General features: G+C 56.9%; 1 protein-coding gene across 3 annotated transcripts; it reads right to left on the bottom strand.

Annotated features, from left to right (window-relative positions):
- Positions 1–1,945: 1,945 nt before the first annotated feature.
- KLF15 (KLF transcription factor 15) lies at positions 1,946–17,047 on the bottom strand. Of its 3 annotated transcripts, XM_064362114.1 has the most exons (4): positions 13,667–16,250; positions 12,906–13,204; positions 11,202–12,296; positions 1,946–3,170 (listed from the first exon to the last, which is right to left on the bottom strand). In XM_064362114.1, the coding sequence occupies exons 3-4, from the start codon at positions 12,269–12,271 to the stop codon at positions 3,002–3,004; spliced, it is 1,239 nt and encodes a 412-aa protein (XP_064218184.1). In that variant the 5' UTR covers positions 12,272–12,296; positions 12,906–13,204; positions 13,667–16,250; the 3' UTR covers positions 1,946–3,001. The 3 variants fall into 3 exon arrangements, with proteins under 3 accessions (XP_064218184.1, XP_012331234.2, XP_012331233.2); XM_012475811.3 differs by lacking the exons at positions 12,906–13,204; positions 13,667–16,250 and adding an exon at positions 16,876–17,047; XM_012475810.3 differs by lacking the exon at positions 12,906–13,204.
- Positions 17,048–17,101: the final 54 nt, after the last annotated feature.

Below are 17,101 nucleotides of genomic sequence, written 5' to 3'. Positions count from 1 at the left end.
CCCTTCCAGCCTCAGAAATCACACTTCTCACCATGGTGAGCCTGGGGCCCATCTCCACCTGCTTTCTTAGCTTGCAGGCCAACACAGGTACTCCCCTTCCAGCCTCAGAAATCACAGAGGGTCAGAAAGGTGGTGGCTAGGGGGTCTCTGAGGCAGGACCCCAGGCCAGGCACTGCAACAGACTCTCGACCCCCGCCTGGGCCAAGGCGATGCTGACATTGGGGCTGCAGTGGGAACCCTGGGGGTGCCACACAGCTGGGCTCTGCATCCAGAGTCACTTACCATGTGCCACCATGCTGCTGCCTGGGGCCTTTCACACAGCTCTGTAGGGTGAAGGAGCTGAAATCTAGAGAGGTCGAGGATGCACATTAAGAGCTGAAGCCCAGGGTCAATAGGCAGTGCAGCCCCAGCAGCCCTGCTCCCTGAACTGTGCTGTGCTCCCCACAACTCAGCCAAGACCCCCAGGATGCACACTCAGCCCAGGGAGGTGCACCATAAATGTACACACACATGCAATTCAGGTGCAACCCTGGGGCCTAGACTAGGGGGGTCACTGAGACCATCCCCCTTACACACTTCCAGCCCCAAGACAACAGCAGGCTGCTGGGACACAAGCCCAGGGGATGTGAGCAGCGTGTTCGGCCGGTTCTTGGCACAGAAAGTGCATATGCTCCCAGGGTTATTCCACCTCCCATGTCATCATCCTGACCAGACAACAGTCCTCCCTGTCCCTCTGACGTCCCTCTTATCTAGGGCTGCACTGCTTGTTTATGGATGAAGAAAGCCTACGTTAACGAGGCTGGAAATCAATGCCTTGCTTCCCTAGAGTGTGTTTGCCCACAGAGGGTACGTCTGGTCAGGGACAAAGGACAGAGGTCACCAGGCCCAGTCTCCTCCTCAGGACCATGGCTACTCAGGACAGGATGTCCATCCTCCCATCAGCTGTGCTGTGTGCGCGCTGCTAGCGAGAACAATGGCCTCTGCTCTCTGAGATGCAAGACTTCACACACACACCCACATTCAGACATCTGTCTGCTAGGAGCCCATGGGTGCCCTGCCCCCGGCCTTTAGATCTCCACGGGTCTCACTGGGAAACACTTGGCCCAACTTGCATCCAGCTCTTATAAAGCAAGGGATCCTTCTAGAAGGTTCTTGCCTCCCACTGCACATGGGTAGGTGAACCAGGGCAGCCCTCTCACTGTGTGCTTCACACCAGCTGAGCCACTGAAGCAGGCCCTGGTCAGCCTCCACCTCCTGGCCATTCCCTGTGGGGCTCATAGCCCCTTCTTATGCTTGGGCTCCCCACTGCTCCCAGGCTCCAGCCAGCACAGGACCTGTGGATGGGTCCAACCTCAACTGTGGAACCACACAGCGAAGACCCCAGGCATGTTGGGGAATTAGGGAGGATGGAGGATGGGGCGTAACTGCATATACTGGCCTCTCTGAGTCTCACCCTGCCTGCTCAGGTTCCTAACAGTTTCACAATTACCCATGCCAGTAGGAAATGGCGCAGCCATGTTCCTATGGGGGCAAATACTCTGCCAGGGCACAGCGAGCATACAGGGCATGTGTAATAGGTTTGGTCGACTGGATGGGGGTAAGAAGTGCAAGAAAGAGTCTTCAATAGCAGAGTAGGTGAGCCTGGCAGGACTGGCCAGGCCCGAGGTGGCTTCCACAGGTGCTGCCAGAATGTGGGCTGGATTTGGGTTCACAGAACTCCAGGTCAGGAATCTGGGATGAGCAGAATCTCAGCGGCTGGCCTGGAACTGAGATGTGCGGGAACCCTACACTGCTGGACCAGGGCTGGACCCCAAGGGGCCTTTCTATCCATCCAAATACAAAACAGGGTCCCCTGAACTCTGCAAAGGCAGAGACATAGACTTGGCCCCAGAATCACCTGCACATCTGGCAAAGCAGAGGAAAAGAGCACATGAATGCCACAAGCTGTGAGTTCTTTTTCTTTTTATTGGCAAAGTAAATATATTTTTATGAAGGACCAAAGAAAATATACATAATTGTAACATGTACACCAGCTTCATAGATTTTTTTTTTAATTTCAAATTTACACAAATGTTGATATGTTATTAAAAGATATTTTATGTGGATGGACCTATGTACAGTTTATTTACATACATTCATAGGATGTGAAATAAACCTGTCAAAACAAGCTAGTTCATTTATTAATTTCTAGACAAAATAAGGAATGCATTTCTAAATCAGGGTTGGGAGGATCTATCTAGTTCTCTCACACCCAGGACAGCCTGGCCCTCTCCTCCCAAGGCCACCCTAGAGGCTGGTGTCTGGATTTGTCTGGGAAACTGGAGGAGGGGACGTGTCCCTGGATACAGGCGCTTCTGGCTCTGTCTGCCCTGCACACTTAACTCAAGCACATGCACTGCCAGCCCCCCAGCGGGGGACACTTTTCACCTCTCTCCTGCATGCGGCCCCAGCCGCCTGGTACTGCCCCGCCCCTCCTGGGCTCCGCCCACACCCTCTGGTGATCATGCTGAGCGGGCATTTTGGACAAAGCCACCCTCACACCACAGTACAGCCCTGGACTTCTGGCCTACTTCCTCCTCCCCCAGCGTGACTCTCTCTGGGAACCAAACATTTCAAAACTGCACATTTCACTTCCCCGAGCACTAAAGTTCTGGCCTTGGCCCAGGTGGGGAGCCCAGTGGGAGAAGGGCCAGGTCCCCAAAACCTCTGCCTGCAACCAGTGGCTGCAGCAGAGGCCTGGCCACCGCCGGAAGGCACGAAGGCACAAAGGCACGAAGGCCTGCCTCCAGCCCCGTGTGCCGGGGCCCAGCCCCCAGGGATGCGGGTGCGAGGCTCTAAGTCCTCCCGAGAAAGGCAGCGGTTGGCGGGCCCTGGGTTCACACCTCTCAGGCTTCAGAAGGTGGGCTGGTAACATTTTCATGTTCCTCTGGAGGAGGCAAATAAATTATTGCTTAAAAAAAATGTGGCTGGGGTGAGGGACAGGCGGGGATGCGGGGCATTTTCAGTTCACAGAGCGCACGGAGCGGCTGCTCCGCGGGAAGCGGTGCACCTTGATGTGCTTGGAGAGGTGGTCGCTCCGCGCGAACTTCTTCTCGCACACAGGACACTGGTACGGCTTCACGCCCGAGTGCGAGCGCCTGTGCCGCGACAGCTCGTCAGAGCGTGAGAACCTGCGGGACACGGCGCAGTCAGCGATGCCTGGCCCTGCCTGCCCCGACCCCACGAAGACGCGGGGATGCGAGGCGCGGGCCTGGCACTCATCCAAAGGATGGCTGTGCAGACCTGCAGTCTCTACAGGATTAGGGGAGGGTCCCCCCATCTGCGTCGGTAAGGCTATACTAGTTCTCAAAATATCATTTTTATTTCTTTTTTGAGACAAGGTCTCGCTCAATCACCCAGGCTGGAGTGCAGTGGCGCGATCACAGCTTACTGCAGCCTCCTGGGCTCAATCCATCCTCCTCAGCCTCCAGAGTAGCTAGAATTACAGGTATGCCCAGCATGCCCAGCTAATTTTTGTTTTGTTTTGTTTTTTAAGATCCGGGGCCTCCCTATGTTGCCCAGGCTGGTCTCAAACTCCTGGGCTCAAGCTGCTTCAGCTTTCCAAAGTGCTGAGATTAAAGGTGCGAGCCACCACACCTGGCCTCAGATTACTTCTGACTCCACTGGTGAGCCACTGTCCCAAGCTGCCTCTGCCACCTCTCCAAGATGGAAAGAACTACAGTAAAGGCTCATGCTGGCACAGCGACAGCCAGAGAACTGTCTGGCTGGGAACTGCCAGAGAAGCTGGTAAAAGCTCCTGACAGGAAAGGACCCCAAGGCTACCAGGGCCCAGGGCTTCCCTCCCATGACCCACCCAGTGTGCAGGGGTCTCTGAGGTCATAGATGCACTCAGTCGCTCAGGCCCTGACGCTGGCTGCCTCTCACCACCCTGGCTTCATCTTCCCCACTGGACAAGAACTCCACAGGGGCATCTATGAAGGTCTGTACAGGGCAGCCCATCCTGAGAGGAAACTGAGGCCTGGGAGGAGGAAGCAGACTTCCTTTGCAGCACAGGGAGAGGGGTCCTCAGACTTGAGACCACCCACTCCTGGAACCAGCTGTGCTGGAAGCTGGATACTTTAAGGCAGCCCCAAATAAAGACTGACCCTGCAAAGTGTGTCTGGGAGTTCAGGTGGCTTCCAACATCTCCCTTTCTTGGCCCTGCTGGCCTGGGAGCAGGTACTCATGTGACAGGTAAGACCCCAAGCTGCACTGAGGGCCTGGACTGCTTGCCACTGACCTCAGAGTTTTGAGGCCCACCCCACCCCTGGCCTGGCAGCAGGACCCTCCCACCCCACCCGCCCCTCCCCCAACACACTATCCAGCTCTGTGCTCCAGTTGCATTGACCTTTCCTTGGTCCTTCTTGCCACAGGATATTTGCACATATTGTTCCCTCTTTCTAGAATGTTCTTCCCTCCCCCTCCTTGCTCTCTCCTACCCATTCCTTAGAGTATCACTTCCTCAGGAAATCCCTCTAGGACTGCATCCAATTCTAGGTTCCCATGCCATTACACACCTCTCTCTCTTCACTCTTATTGCTGTTGTGATTTTAAATTATCTTCAACTTTTTGATGACTGTCAGTCTGTCCCACTAGACTGTCAGCTCCATGACGGAGGACATTCTCTCTGGTTCCCTGTGGTCTTCTCGTGACCAGCCCAATGCCTGGTATATGGTAGGTGCTGAGCGGGGGCATTTCAATGCAAGAGTGGGCACAGCAAGCAGCCCCAGGGAGGCAGACACTGTCAAGGAGCAGTCCCAAAGCACGTGCACACACACATACAAACACATGCACAAATATGTGCCCACACATATGCACACACACACACGAACAAATATGTGCCCACACACACACACGAACAAATATGTGCCCACACATATGCACACACACACACATGCACAAATATGTGCCCACACATATGCACACACACGAACAAATATGTGTGTGTGCGCGCGCACACACACACACACACACACACAGGGACACCAGGCCCAACACCTTTTCATGGCCACCCAGCAAGAGGCAGTGCCCAGAACAGCAGTCCCCGACCAGCGATTGGAAAGGGCTGGTGATTCCCCTGTGCCCTGACCCTGTGGGTGGAGGAGGAGAAGGACCCAGCAGAACATGCTCTGCACAAGGCACAGTGGGTGGCAGGAAGGCCTGCAGGAGGAGACAGCTACTCCAACCCACATCACAGAGCGGTGGTGGCACCAGGCACAGGGCAGCGCTCTCAGCACATCTCCAGAGTGGGTGAAGCCCAACTGCCCTGCCTGCCAGAGGAAGAAACTGAAGCTCGGGGTGCTGAGAACCTGATCCAGGGTCACTGACAAGACAGAGCCCCTCAGGCTGGAGCAAAGGTCTTAACACACTCCCTTGCCCTGGTGATGGCAGATGACCTGGACTCCTCCACAGTGCCTGGCTGGGTGGTATGTGTCACAGGGCCCTGTGAGGAAATGGAACAAATGTGCCCTGGCAGCCAAAGCCAACACCTGCCCCCAGCTGCAGCTGGGCACACAGCTTCTGAGCAGAGGAGCTGGCCCAGGGCAGGGGCAGGCAGAAAGCTGCAAACATGGAGTGCTACACCTCCCAAGCTGCAGCCCTGGGGTCACCCAGCATCTTGCTGGCCAGGGAGCAAGGATGAGCCAGCCCCATTGGACTGGCAAGACCATGGCAAGGGTTTAAAGAGGCCGAGTCACACAGCCCAGGGGACAGGTTCCTTCCTTGACAGTTCCCATCCCACTGGGTTCCCTGAATGGTCCATTCTGGGCCTCAATTTCCTCAATCATCCAATAAAAACTTTGGCATTCCCGCCCACCTTCCAAGATTCATCTCAGAGGCCATAGGTGGTAACACAGGGCCACAGCAGCTCCTTGGGCATGATGACACCCTGGGAAAGACAAGCAGCTGAGGTAGAACCAAGCTGGACAACATGTTGTCCTCACCTGAACTCCCTCCCTGCTGCCAAAAGGTCCTGGCACCTAAGAGGACCTTCCCTGGGAACCGAGCCCTCAGAAGACCCCTGCCTCACCCCCGCATGGCACATTCTCCCAAACACCAGCCAACAGAGAGCCCTGAAGACCACAGTGGGCGACATGGGAACCCAGTGAGGAAATGCAGCCCTTGTAGGCACTAAGCTCTGCCACTTAGCAACCAGGCAACCAGGAAAGTCGCCAAGCTCCCTGAGCCTCAGTTTCTCCACCTGGACACAGGGACCACAAAGGACCTATTCTCGAGGACTGTGAGGACTGTACAAGGCAACCAGTAACAGTTTACAGCCCTTCTTAGCACGTGGCACTTATTCAAGAATCATGAGCTCTAATCATCTGCATGGAGTTGAGCGTAGGGCCCGGTTCCTGCTGAGGTCCTGCGGCAGCCAGGGCAGCACCATGATTTGTGCTGCTGAGCTGTAGGGCAGCGAGTACACAGGGGTCTAATGTCTCTCTAGAGCAGCTATAATGTCAGGGCTGGTACATACAGCACCTCTATGTGAAGGCATCCCTTCCTTGAGACACTAACCCTCATCTGCCAGAAAGACATCACCACAAATGGTCCAGTCTCAGAGACTGCAATGGGAATGGTGCTCCCTAGAGTTGTGCAGTTCACAACCTGCCCAACCATACCAGGGGCCTCTGCCTACAGAGGAAAGGAGTTCACAAAAAGCCTTATCACACGGGGGTCATGAGAGCAGGCTGGGAGCCAGACCCAGAGGTTTGAATCCTGTCCCTACCACCTCTTAGCACGGAGGCTCAGGAGAAGCCTGCAACTCCCTTTCTCTGTCCCCCACCACATCCACTGTGAACAACAAAGGTACCCACCCTGCAGGCTGCTGACAGTTAGTCATATTTATATTCACTGCGGCAGAAGGCATTCTTTCTGGATGGAATGGCTTGGCCATTCTGGAACGGGACGTTCTGCTGCAAGGAACAAAGGATGCCTGTGTCTGAGAGTGAGGCAAGGAAACTTCTAGGAAGGCAGGCAAGCAGCATTTCCCAGACGGCTGGATCAGAACCGGGAAAGCCTGCTCTCAGCCCTGTCAAGGGTGCCGAAATCATGTCACCAGAGAAGGGAGAGGGAATACTTTCAAGACCAAAAGCAGAAGGAAGTGGAGGCTGAGTACCCGGGCAGGTGCTAACCTCAGAAGAGGAGCGGGGGCACTGTCCATTACACAAAGGGGAGAGGGGGCTAAGGGGCCCTGGCTTGTTCTCCAAGTACAGGACACAGTACCAGGCCAGACCCAGCCTTGGGGCAGGAAGAGTATCCCATTCATTAGGGCCACCAGGAAGAAGAGACGAGACCTGAGAGTGGAGAGCTCCCACATGGGGAGTAGGTGAGGGTGCAGAGCTGCCACCCCAAACACCAGGCTGAGCTGCAAGCGGAGGTGGAGGTCCCCAGCACCAGAACCAGCACCCTGCACAGGGCTGCAGAGAGAGGTCCCTAAGTCTGGGCAGACAGTCTCGGTTAAACTCCTGGCTCTGCGGCTTCTTGGCTGTCTGACTGTGGAGAATTTACCTAACTGTTCTGTGCTTTAATTCTGTCCTCTGTAAAATACAGACAACATGCTGATGCCTACTAATTTTAAGAATTACATAAATTAACATGCATGAATTTTGCTCAGAGCACTGTCTATGCATTAGAGGCCCTGATTATCTCAATTGTGGTCATTAGCTCTTTTCCCGTAGCCCAGAAGCATAATGCCTTTTGGGACGACCACCTGGTAGCAGGGAGGAGGCACACATGGCAACTCTGACACCAGCTGGGAGCGCTGGGAGGCCGCAGCAGGGCTGTGCTTGGGCTCACGCATGCAACCCAGATCCATGCTCACTAGCTATGTTCCTGTGGGCATGTGATGTGAGCAGTCTGTGCCTCAGTTTCCCCCATGTGAAAAGAAGATTGGTGCCTACACTTTACTGGGAAGTTGCCAAGGACTTGAAGAGCTAATGTGAAAACCTTAATCTGTCACTACAGCCTCAAGGGCAGGGATCATTCGAGACAGAGGGCACAGAGAGGGCTGACGCCCACGCAGGAGTCTGAGCCACGAGGGGACGCCAGCATGGCTGGATCCCACTCAGTAAGGGGAAGAGACAGGCAAGCAGATTGTGTGGGCCTATAGGCCAGAATGAGAAGCTTGAATAGAAACTGAAGCATAGCAAAGTATACTTAAAGGTCTCAAAAGGTAATGAGTTCCCCATGGCAGGAAGTATGCAAGTCAGGCTAGTGGGTAGAGGGGATTCCAGCTGTGAGAAACTTAGAATAGTGCATACAGTGAGTAGTCAGTAAGTATGATATATAAATATAATCATCATCATTGTTACTTCCAGTCTTTTCCAGACCCAGCTGCCCCAAAGTGGGGTCCATCCTCCCTCCTGACTGCTGCAATGAGCTGCAGGGGCTCCTTCCACCTGGTGTTCAGTTGAAGACTATCGCCACATTAAGTGACACAAGGATCCTGGGTACATCACCAGGGGTTCAGGATCCCTGAAAGCCAACTGAGGACTCCCCGTATCCTCAGAAAAGCAGCCCTCCCTACAGGTGCCCTCAGCTCCCAGCTGAACAGCGCCTCTGCCATGAATTGCCCCACGAGGGCCAAACCCACTCCAGGGGACCTTGGGGAAAGCTGGAGGAGCCCTCAAGAAGCCCGGGGCATGGCTGATGGCAGGGACAGCTCCTGGGGGCAGTGCCACTGTGATCTCACGGGGCCAGCAACCACCACACCCTTTCCTGCCAAGTAGATCCTGGGCAGCACGACCAGTATCAGGGCTCAGATGTGTCAGAGCTCAATTCCCCCCAACAAGTCCCCACTCTCTCATGTCGCCCCCTGCCATGAGGAACTCACTACCTCCTGAGGCCACTGTTGGAGAACTAAGACCTGCCTCACTGAGATACACCCTGGGCTGAGGGGCCTATCAGCTCTCGGGCTCTAAGACGTCTGGGAAGAAGGCTGGCCTTGGATGAGGACCACACCTGCCCTCCTCAACACCCTACCCAGCCTCACCGTGACTAGAGGAACCACTTGCCAATGGTCAACCATGGCCAGGAGACGGCACTGACAGCTGAGCCCGCCTAGGGAGTCCAGAATGGTGCTCAAAGGGAGGCTGCCCAGCCTCTCTGCAGTCCCTGCCCGCCCCCACCAAGAGGAGAGAGCATGCAGGGTCCCTGTGAGTAGGGGGCACCTCCACAATAGGCAATGCCTCGTGGGGGCTGGAGAGGATGTCTTCAGGGTCCCTCCTCAGAAACTGCCTTGTACGAGTTTGTATTCTTGTGATAGAAACAGCAAGGAGGCCGCTGGAAAGCCCTGCACACCTGCCCTGGGCTGTGAAGGGCCAGCTCTCCACTCAGCAGTCAGGACACTGAGGTTTGGAGGGGGACCACCCCCAGGGCACATGGCGTTGGTGCCTGACCCAGGCTCAGGCTCAAGACCACTGCCCCTCACACACCTGAGCCCCTGCCTTCTCTGTGAAAGGTGGTCAGGGCGCTTCCTGCTTTAACCAAGAGCGCTCCTGGTCCTTCTCTCAGCTTCTCTGACCTCCCACACAGTGCTCCCACTACTGTGTCCTGCTCTCACAGGCAGCCTGTCAGCCCTGTGCCCACTCGGCAGGCCTGGGCATGAGCTCAGGGAGGTAGGGACACCAGGATGGAGACCTCGTGAGGACCCAGGGCGGGCTCTCATAGAAGCCTCTCCGGTCTGTCTGAATGAGGTGGGAGACAGGACAGAGAGTGATGTCCTCGCTCAGGAAGGGCCTCCATAATCCTAGACACCATTCAGGAAAAGTCCCTTCTCTGGCCAGATTGGCACTCAATGGAAAGACGCCACCAGTGCCACAACACACATTCCACTCACAGCTCCTCATCCATGGCTCAGCCTCACCGGCCAGGACCTCTGTCCCAGACAACTGTCAGTAGCTCTCAGAACCAGAGTATGGTCAAGAAAACAAAAGCTGCAAACTGCTCCCAGGGTGCTGCACCCACACATAACACATGCACACGCATACACAGGCAGTCACACAGGGGACAAAAACACCTAAGACATGAGCTCAGGAACCAGGAGGACCAAGGAAGCCTCCAAACACTTATGGTCACATGACACAGACACAAAGAAAGCAAGATGCATACACATGTGGGCGTGCACACACAGCCACACACCTGCTGGCGAGGCGTAGGCCTGTATACACCCGCAGGTATTCAGATGAGCATGTCCCGTCTCACACATGTAGCAGCAGCCACAGCAGCAAAGATGGGGAATGTGCCAGCAGCACATGGCACCCCCCAGGCAGGCCAGAGATTCCTTTGGAATGGGCATCCTGAACTAGGGAGGGCTGGCTCTGGCACCCCGGAGCACATGAGCTCTTGGCAAGCAGCCTACATTTCAGGAAAAGGTGGACACCCCCTCCCAAGGAGGGTGAGCAGCACCTGGTCTCAGGGAAGGGTGCTGAGTAACCCTGATCGGGCCGCTACCAGCTACCATTTGAGGGCTGGTTTCCCCACTGTGCCATGAAGACCAGAGAGCGTGGGTTCTGCCACCTGTGACAGCACCACCAGCCAGCCTAGCCTCCCTCTCGGTTGTTCTTTGCAGCCTCCCAAACGTGCCTCCATGTTCCCAGAGAGGAAGCACAGGCCATGCCCAGCCGACATGTCCAGAGACATCTGTGAATGAAGCTAGTCCCACTGGTTGGGGAAGCAGCATTTTCAGAATGTGACCTCTCAAATCCGACCCCTGGGTTCAAATCCCATTACAAAGCAGAGGGACACCTTGGTTGGAGCCCTGGTGTCCTGTGATGTAAGTTGGGAGTGACAGTGATACTTACCCTGTGAAGCTATGGGCCCAAAGGGAGCTGCTGCCTGGCCCCTAGCCCACACTCACCCTTCCTCGCCAGCCCCTCAATCCCTGTCCTTATCAGTCTGGATGGGGAGACCCAGCAGGGAGCACAGGCCAGGAAAGCCATTCCTGGCCATTGAGAAACTGGAGACCAGCTGGCTTCTGGCTTCAGGAACCAGGAGGACCAAGGAAGCCTCCAGGCAACTGTGCCAGCTCTGGGCCTGCACCCACCCACCCCTCCCCTTCCTCATCCACCTCCTGATGGTGGAAAATGGCCCTGCTGCACACTCAAGCGTGCAGACGTGAGTGGCCATGCTCACCGCCCAGGCCTGTCACCCGCCATACTGACCTCCAGCCGCAGCCCGGCCAGGTGCAGGCGAAGGGCTTCTCGCCCGTGTGCCGGCGCAGGTGGGCCTTGAGGTGGCTGCTTTTGGTGTACATCTTGCTGCAGCCAGGGAAAGTACATTTGTGCATTTTGATGAGTTCTGCGGCTGGGTTCTTGGGGAACTTCTGGCCCACAAGGAGACCGGCAGGGCCAGGCCCCAGGGGTCCTGACCCGACAGGCTTGGCAGCAATGGGCACAGGGGCAATGCGCACAAACTTGGAGGGCAGGTTCAAGTTGGAGGAGGGCACCACCTGGGGCACAAGCGCGAAGGTCTGCCCCTGGATGTTGACCAGGAGCTGGGCAACCTTGACATTCTCCGGGGATTGCCCAGGGGAAGCCGGCCCCATGCCTGATTCCTGCTTCACAGGCACGGGCTGGATCTGCAGCAGCACTGGGATGGGGCCATCGGGTGTGGGGCCAACACCTGGGCCCTGGGCACCTGCTGTACTGGCACCACCTGGTGGAGGGGAACAGCGCTCTCTCCCGCTGGACCCAGCATGGAGGTGGCTCCTGTGTGGCCCAGCCGAGAGCTGGCTGCAGGCATCCAAGTCCTTGCTGTTGCCTTCTGGGGCCTCTTTGACTCCCGGCTCCATGTTCTCCTCCAGAAACTCTTCAATCTCCTCCAGGGTAGGCTGGAAGGGCCTTGGGACATCATCAGGGTCACCCAAAGGAAACTCGGGGAAGCAGAAATGCTCCCCCTTCACAGGGGCCACTGCCCTTCGCCAGGGCCCCCAGGCCATGGGGCCACTGCTGGCACTGCTTCCCCCACCACTGCCCAGTGTGGCCTGGGACAGTAGGAAGTCCAAGATGCTGTCCTGGCTCTTGGTGCCCGGGCCTCCACCATAGCAGGAGCAGAGGGCTTGAGAGTCGGGACTGGCACAGGAGCAGGGGCTGGAGGCATCGCTGTCATCTTCAGAGAGGGGTGAGGGCAGCATGTGATATGCCCGCCGGCTGACCAGCCTATCACTCAGATAACCAACTGGGCATTTTGGCGACGAGAAGTTCTCGTCCACTGGAAGCAAGTGGTCCACCATGCTGGCCTGGCCGTGCCGGTGCTGGCTACAAGGAAGGAACACAGGAGGCCTAGTCAGGACAGTGCTCACCTGCCACCTCGCAGGCCTCCAACCCCACCCTCAGCTGCCTGCCCACAGCCTCCCACTGCCAAACGCCTGGATCCTGCCTCCATCCCCCAGGAGAGCTGTGCCTGCAAGAGTGTTTTCTGAAATTGCACCACCTGTTTGCAAAAGAGACCTCTCCAATCCCATTGCACAACCAGGGGCACTTCTGGTTTCAAACAAATTTTCCAGAATTATCCTGGAAAATAGCACATGTGTCTGTGAACAACTGAGTGTGGGTGAGTATGAGAGAAGGGTATGCACAAGGGGGCTCTCTGGACCCCAGGAGGGCCAAGGCCCAGAATCAGTCCACCGCCAACACCATAGGAGTCACTGTGCATCTGAGGACTCCTGACCTCAGCTTCACGCCTGTTGAGTCACAGAATGGGGGTAGAACAGCCATTTGCCCTCTGACCCTCATGTTGCTGGGGCTTCCAGAGGCCAGATTACGCAAATAAAAATACAAGTCACCAGTTAAACTTGAATTTCAGATTTAAAAAGTAAACTACTTTTGATATAAGTATGTTCCCAATATTGGATAGGACATACTTACATTTAAAAACTATTTCACGGGCCGGGTGCGGTGGCTCACGCCTGTAATCCCAGCACTTTGGGAGGCTGAGGCGGGTGGATCACGAGGTCAAGAGATCGAGACCATCCTGGTTAACATGGTGAAACCCCGTCTCTACCTAAAAATACAAAAAGTTAGCTGGGCATGGTGGCGCGTGCCTGTAATCCCAGCTACTCGGGAGGCTGAGGCAGGAGAATTGCCTGAACCCAGGAGGTGGAGGTTGCGGTGAGCCGAGATCGCGCCATTGCACTCCAGCCTGGGTAACGAGAGCGAAACTCCGTCTAAAAAAAAAAAAAAAAAAAAAAACTATTTCACCTGAGGTTCAAATTTAACTAGGCTGCCTGCATTTTAACTGAGCAAGTGTAGAATGGAGGCAAAACGGTCAAAGACCAAGAAGACCCTGCCCACATGGCTGTTTCCCCACCTGAAGGGGAAAAGCTCCTCTACTCTCCATTCCTCAAACCCCGCTGAGCCGACTGCCCTGTGAGTGGCACAAGCTTGAACGCAACCCTCTCACCTGCACCCTGACGCTTTAGCACCCTAGTGGCCAAGGCCCTGCCCTGCTGGTGATAATCCAGCCGACCACCAGGGACCCAGAGTACCTGCAGGTGCATAACTGCTTTGGACTTCACACCCATCTAGTAGGAGAGGAGATAACCACCGCCCCCTCCACCCAGCCCTTTCTGGCTAATAAGGAAGTGGAGTCCCCTGCACCCTCTGCCACTGCTGTCCGGGACACTCACCACCTTGGGAAGGCTCAGCTAATGCCTGTCTTCCCCTGAGACAGTGCACTCCATGTCTCTGCTGCGTTCCCAGTGCCTGGACTGGTCCCTAGTGCCCAGGCAGAGCTCAAGAGAACTTTGATAGAGAAGAGAAGGGAAAGCTACGTCCTCTGAAATCAAAGGACATGCTGCGTCTGGTGTCCAAGGAGAGTCAATAGTGTCCAGCTCTGACCAGGCCACTTCTGTGAACCTTTGTCCCTGCTCAATGACCACGGCGGGATGGGTGTTTATCAAGGTTGGGGAAGGGGAATGCTCTGCACCAAAGTCAGAGGTTCTCTGCTGCCCAGCATCACCTCTACACCCAGTCCCTATTTCCCAGGCCCTTCAGGGCCTGGCACCCAGCACTGCCCAGTGGCCAATATCATAATCAGCTATGACCTTGGGCAAGTCCTTGCTCCACTTCCCAAACCTCAGTTCTGTTCCATGCTTCAAAGACCTCTAAGTCTCTTCCTGCTCAGGGACCCCAGGACCTTTGACTTCAGTTCCCAACTTACCCAGGAATCTTCATGGAACTCCAGGAAACTAAGGCAAGGTCTGTGCCCCAGGCCAGTTTTGCCAGGAGGACATTTGGCTTTTTGGCTTAAATACTCAGCTAAGGATTTAAACCTGGAATGTGTTTTAAAATGCACCTATTCACAAAATCAGGTGCTGGGAAGAAATGAAAGTGCCAGACACTGTGAAGGACACAAGGCTGGGCAGAGCCCACACTCCACCCTGGGCCTCCCCCAACCCTTTCCCACCCTCCAAGCAGGGGCTCGGTTCCTGAGTCTGCAGCTTGTCTTCCGGGTGACCTTGGGCAGGTGCACAGCCTTTCCATGCCTGTCTCAGTCTGTGAGATAGGGGTGCTTCCAACAATGCCTGGTTCCTCAGGTGTTGTGAGAACCCCGTGAGCCGACGCTTGCTAAGCATCCCCCTCTGGGTCTGGCACACTGGCAGCACTCATCCAGTGCCAGCCAATGGTGTCAGCCTGCAGGTACCGCAAGTATGCGGTCTCTGCCCCTCTACTGTGATGTTAAGGAATAAGGGGCCTTCAGCCCTCCTGGGACCCAGAGCAGGCCTTAGAGCCCTCCCCTGAAACACAATCACTAACTGGCCATCCCATGATATTAAGTAATTACTGTTAATATTTTTAATTGTGATGATGGTATTGTGGTTAAAGGAGGTCTTACCTTTTAAAGACATAGATATTGACAGATAAAGTGATCTAAAAAGTACAGTAGAAGGGCTAGAAGGAAACGCCCTCCAATGACTTCCCAAGGATGGGTGGCCCTATCTCCTGGCAGCACCCCAGCACTTGGCCCTCCTGACTCTTCACAGACCTCACCACTAACTGCCCCTCTCCTAGTCCAGGTGTGCTCACCTCACTTCAGCCTCAGCCGGGGGCCCCTGCCCTGGCTCTTCCCCCAGCACTGCAGATAGGAGCTGCTTAGTTAGATCTCGGCTCAGAATTCACCCCTGTGGGAGCCTCCTGGCCTCCCCGTTACATCACCCTATACTACACTCTTCCCTGCAGGTCCCACTGTGGGAAATTATCTTGGTTATGTGTTTGTGAACTTTGCTTCCTGTCTACCTTACCACCAGAATGTCAGCTGTTGGGACTGTTCACTCCAAGGCTGTCTCCCAGAGTCTAAAACAGGGCCTAGCAGAATTTGCTGAATGAGTGAATGGAAGGTCCCCGGGGGTGGGAGTGGGGGCGGAGTCTAGGAGTGAGTGGCCCAGGTCAGGCAACAGGGTCTTAATGCTGAGATGAGCATCTCAAGGGGGATGCACCCAGGCACTGAGAACCCAGAAAGGGCTCTGGGATGGCTCAGGGCACCGACATCAAAGAGAGGACACCCTAGGGCTGGAGCCGGCTCAGCCCCTAAAACACAGCAGCACGTGGGGCGGCCAGAGGCTCAGACTGCATGCAGGGGGAGGGGACACGCTGTTCCGGGCACAGTCCCCGGCTGGCCGCCGGACTCCGCCCCCTCCCCTGGCCCGGCCAGGCCTGCTGTTTATCCTCCCGGGGACACAGCGGCTGCAGGAACAACATGTAATTGATAACAAGCCCAGCGCCGGCCAAGGGCTTGCCATTGGGTCAGCGTGCAAATCACGGGGGTGGTGGCGGGGGCCGCCCTTCAAAATAAGAGTCCCGGGTCCCTGCGCCGCACGCAGGCCCCAAAGTCACAGAATCCGGGCGTTCTCACACCTGTAGGGCGGCAGGGTCTCCCCAGGGGCCACCTGGTCCTGGGGGACAGGGGAAAGGAGATTTGAGGCACTCAGACATTTGGAGATTTTGTCACCTCCAAGGGCCGTGGAAGAAAACAGCCCCTCTGTACCCTCCGTAAGAAGGGGGGTTCCATGAGTAACACCACGGCGGGGAGGGAAGAGTGAACTGAACCACCATATGGGATGGGGACAGCCTCTCCGCCCCGCCACGGCCATCCCTCGGCCAAGCCATGGCTTTGGTAATGTTCGGTCTGAGGGGACGGGGACTCAGCGTGGAGTGAGACGCGTGAACGGTGCGGGTGTGCGTGAAGGCGTGTGAGTTCCTGTCGTGTGACTGCGTGTGCGGGGCGTGGTGCGCGGCGGCCGCTGTGGCTGTCCGGGACGCTGTCCGCGAAGTGCTCGCGCGTGGAGCCTCCGTGGGTGTCCGCGCGTGTAGTCAAACGTGCGTGGGAAATGAACAGCCAGCTCAGCCCCCTCCTAGAGCCTTGGACCGCTGCCCGCTGGGCACCATGCCCTCGTCCCGCGCCCCCCTTTGCCCCCACCACTGCTGCGGTGACCGACAGTAACCCCTCCCTCTCTGGCCCCTCTGCCCCCAACCCTGGACCGGCCGGCGCGTCCGCTCGCCCCCCACTCTCAGCAGGCCGCGCTGGTGCCCACCATATGGGAGGGCAGGCCCGCAAGACGCGCCACGCAACCGCCCGGCTAGGCACCGAGGCGGCGGCGCGGGCCTCAGCAAAGTGCTGGTGGGCAACCGGGGTGGGGGGGTCACCTCCCCCGGGCTTGTCCGACCCCTACCCCTCTCCGCGGGAGCCCACCCCCGCTCCTCCGATATTCCTCCGGTACTCGCGCCGTGCTTCCGAGAGCTGCGCGGGCGCATGGCCACGCGCCCCGAGGCCCGCCAGCCCCCTGATCACCCGAGGCCGCGTTCACTCGGCCGGCCGGCCCCGCCGCGCCTCTCCCACCTGAACTTGGCGCACGCCCGACCGGCGGCCAGACCCCGGCGGTCCTGCGGCCGGGCGGGCTGGGCTGGGGGCGGCGGCTCGGCTCTCGGTCCGGCGGCAGCCGGGGGCCGAGCCGCGGGTCCTGCGCTGGCTCGCTAGCCCGCCGGCCCGCGGGTCGCTGCGGCGGAGCACTAGCCCGCCCGCAGCTCGCTGGGCGCTCACTCCCAGCCACTCACGTGATGCCGCG

Source organism: Aotus nancymaae, unplaced genomic scaffold, assembly GCF_030222135.1.
Source record: "Aotus nancymaae isolate 86718 unplaced genomic scaffold, 86718_ANA_hifiasm-v0.15.2.pri h1tg000046l, whole genome shotgun sequence".
Lineage (NCBI taxonomy): Eukaryota > Metazoa > Chordata > Mammalia > Primates > Aotidae > Aotus > Aotus nancymaae.
Note: the sequence above shows the minus strand (reverse complement) of the source record. Positions and strands in the feature narration are given on the sequence as shown.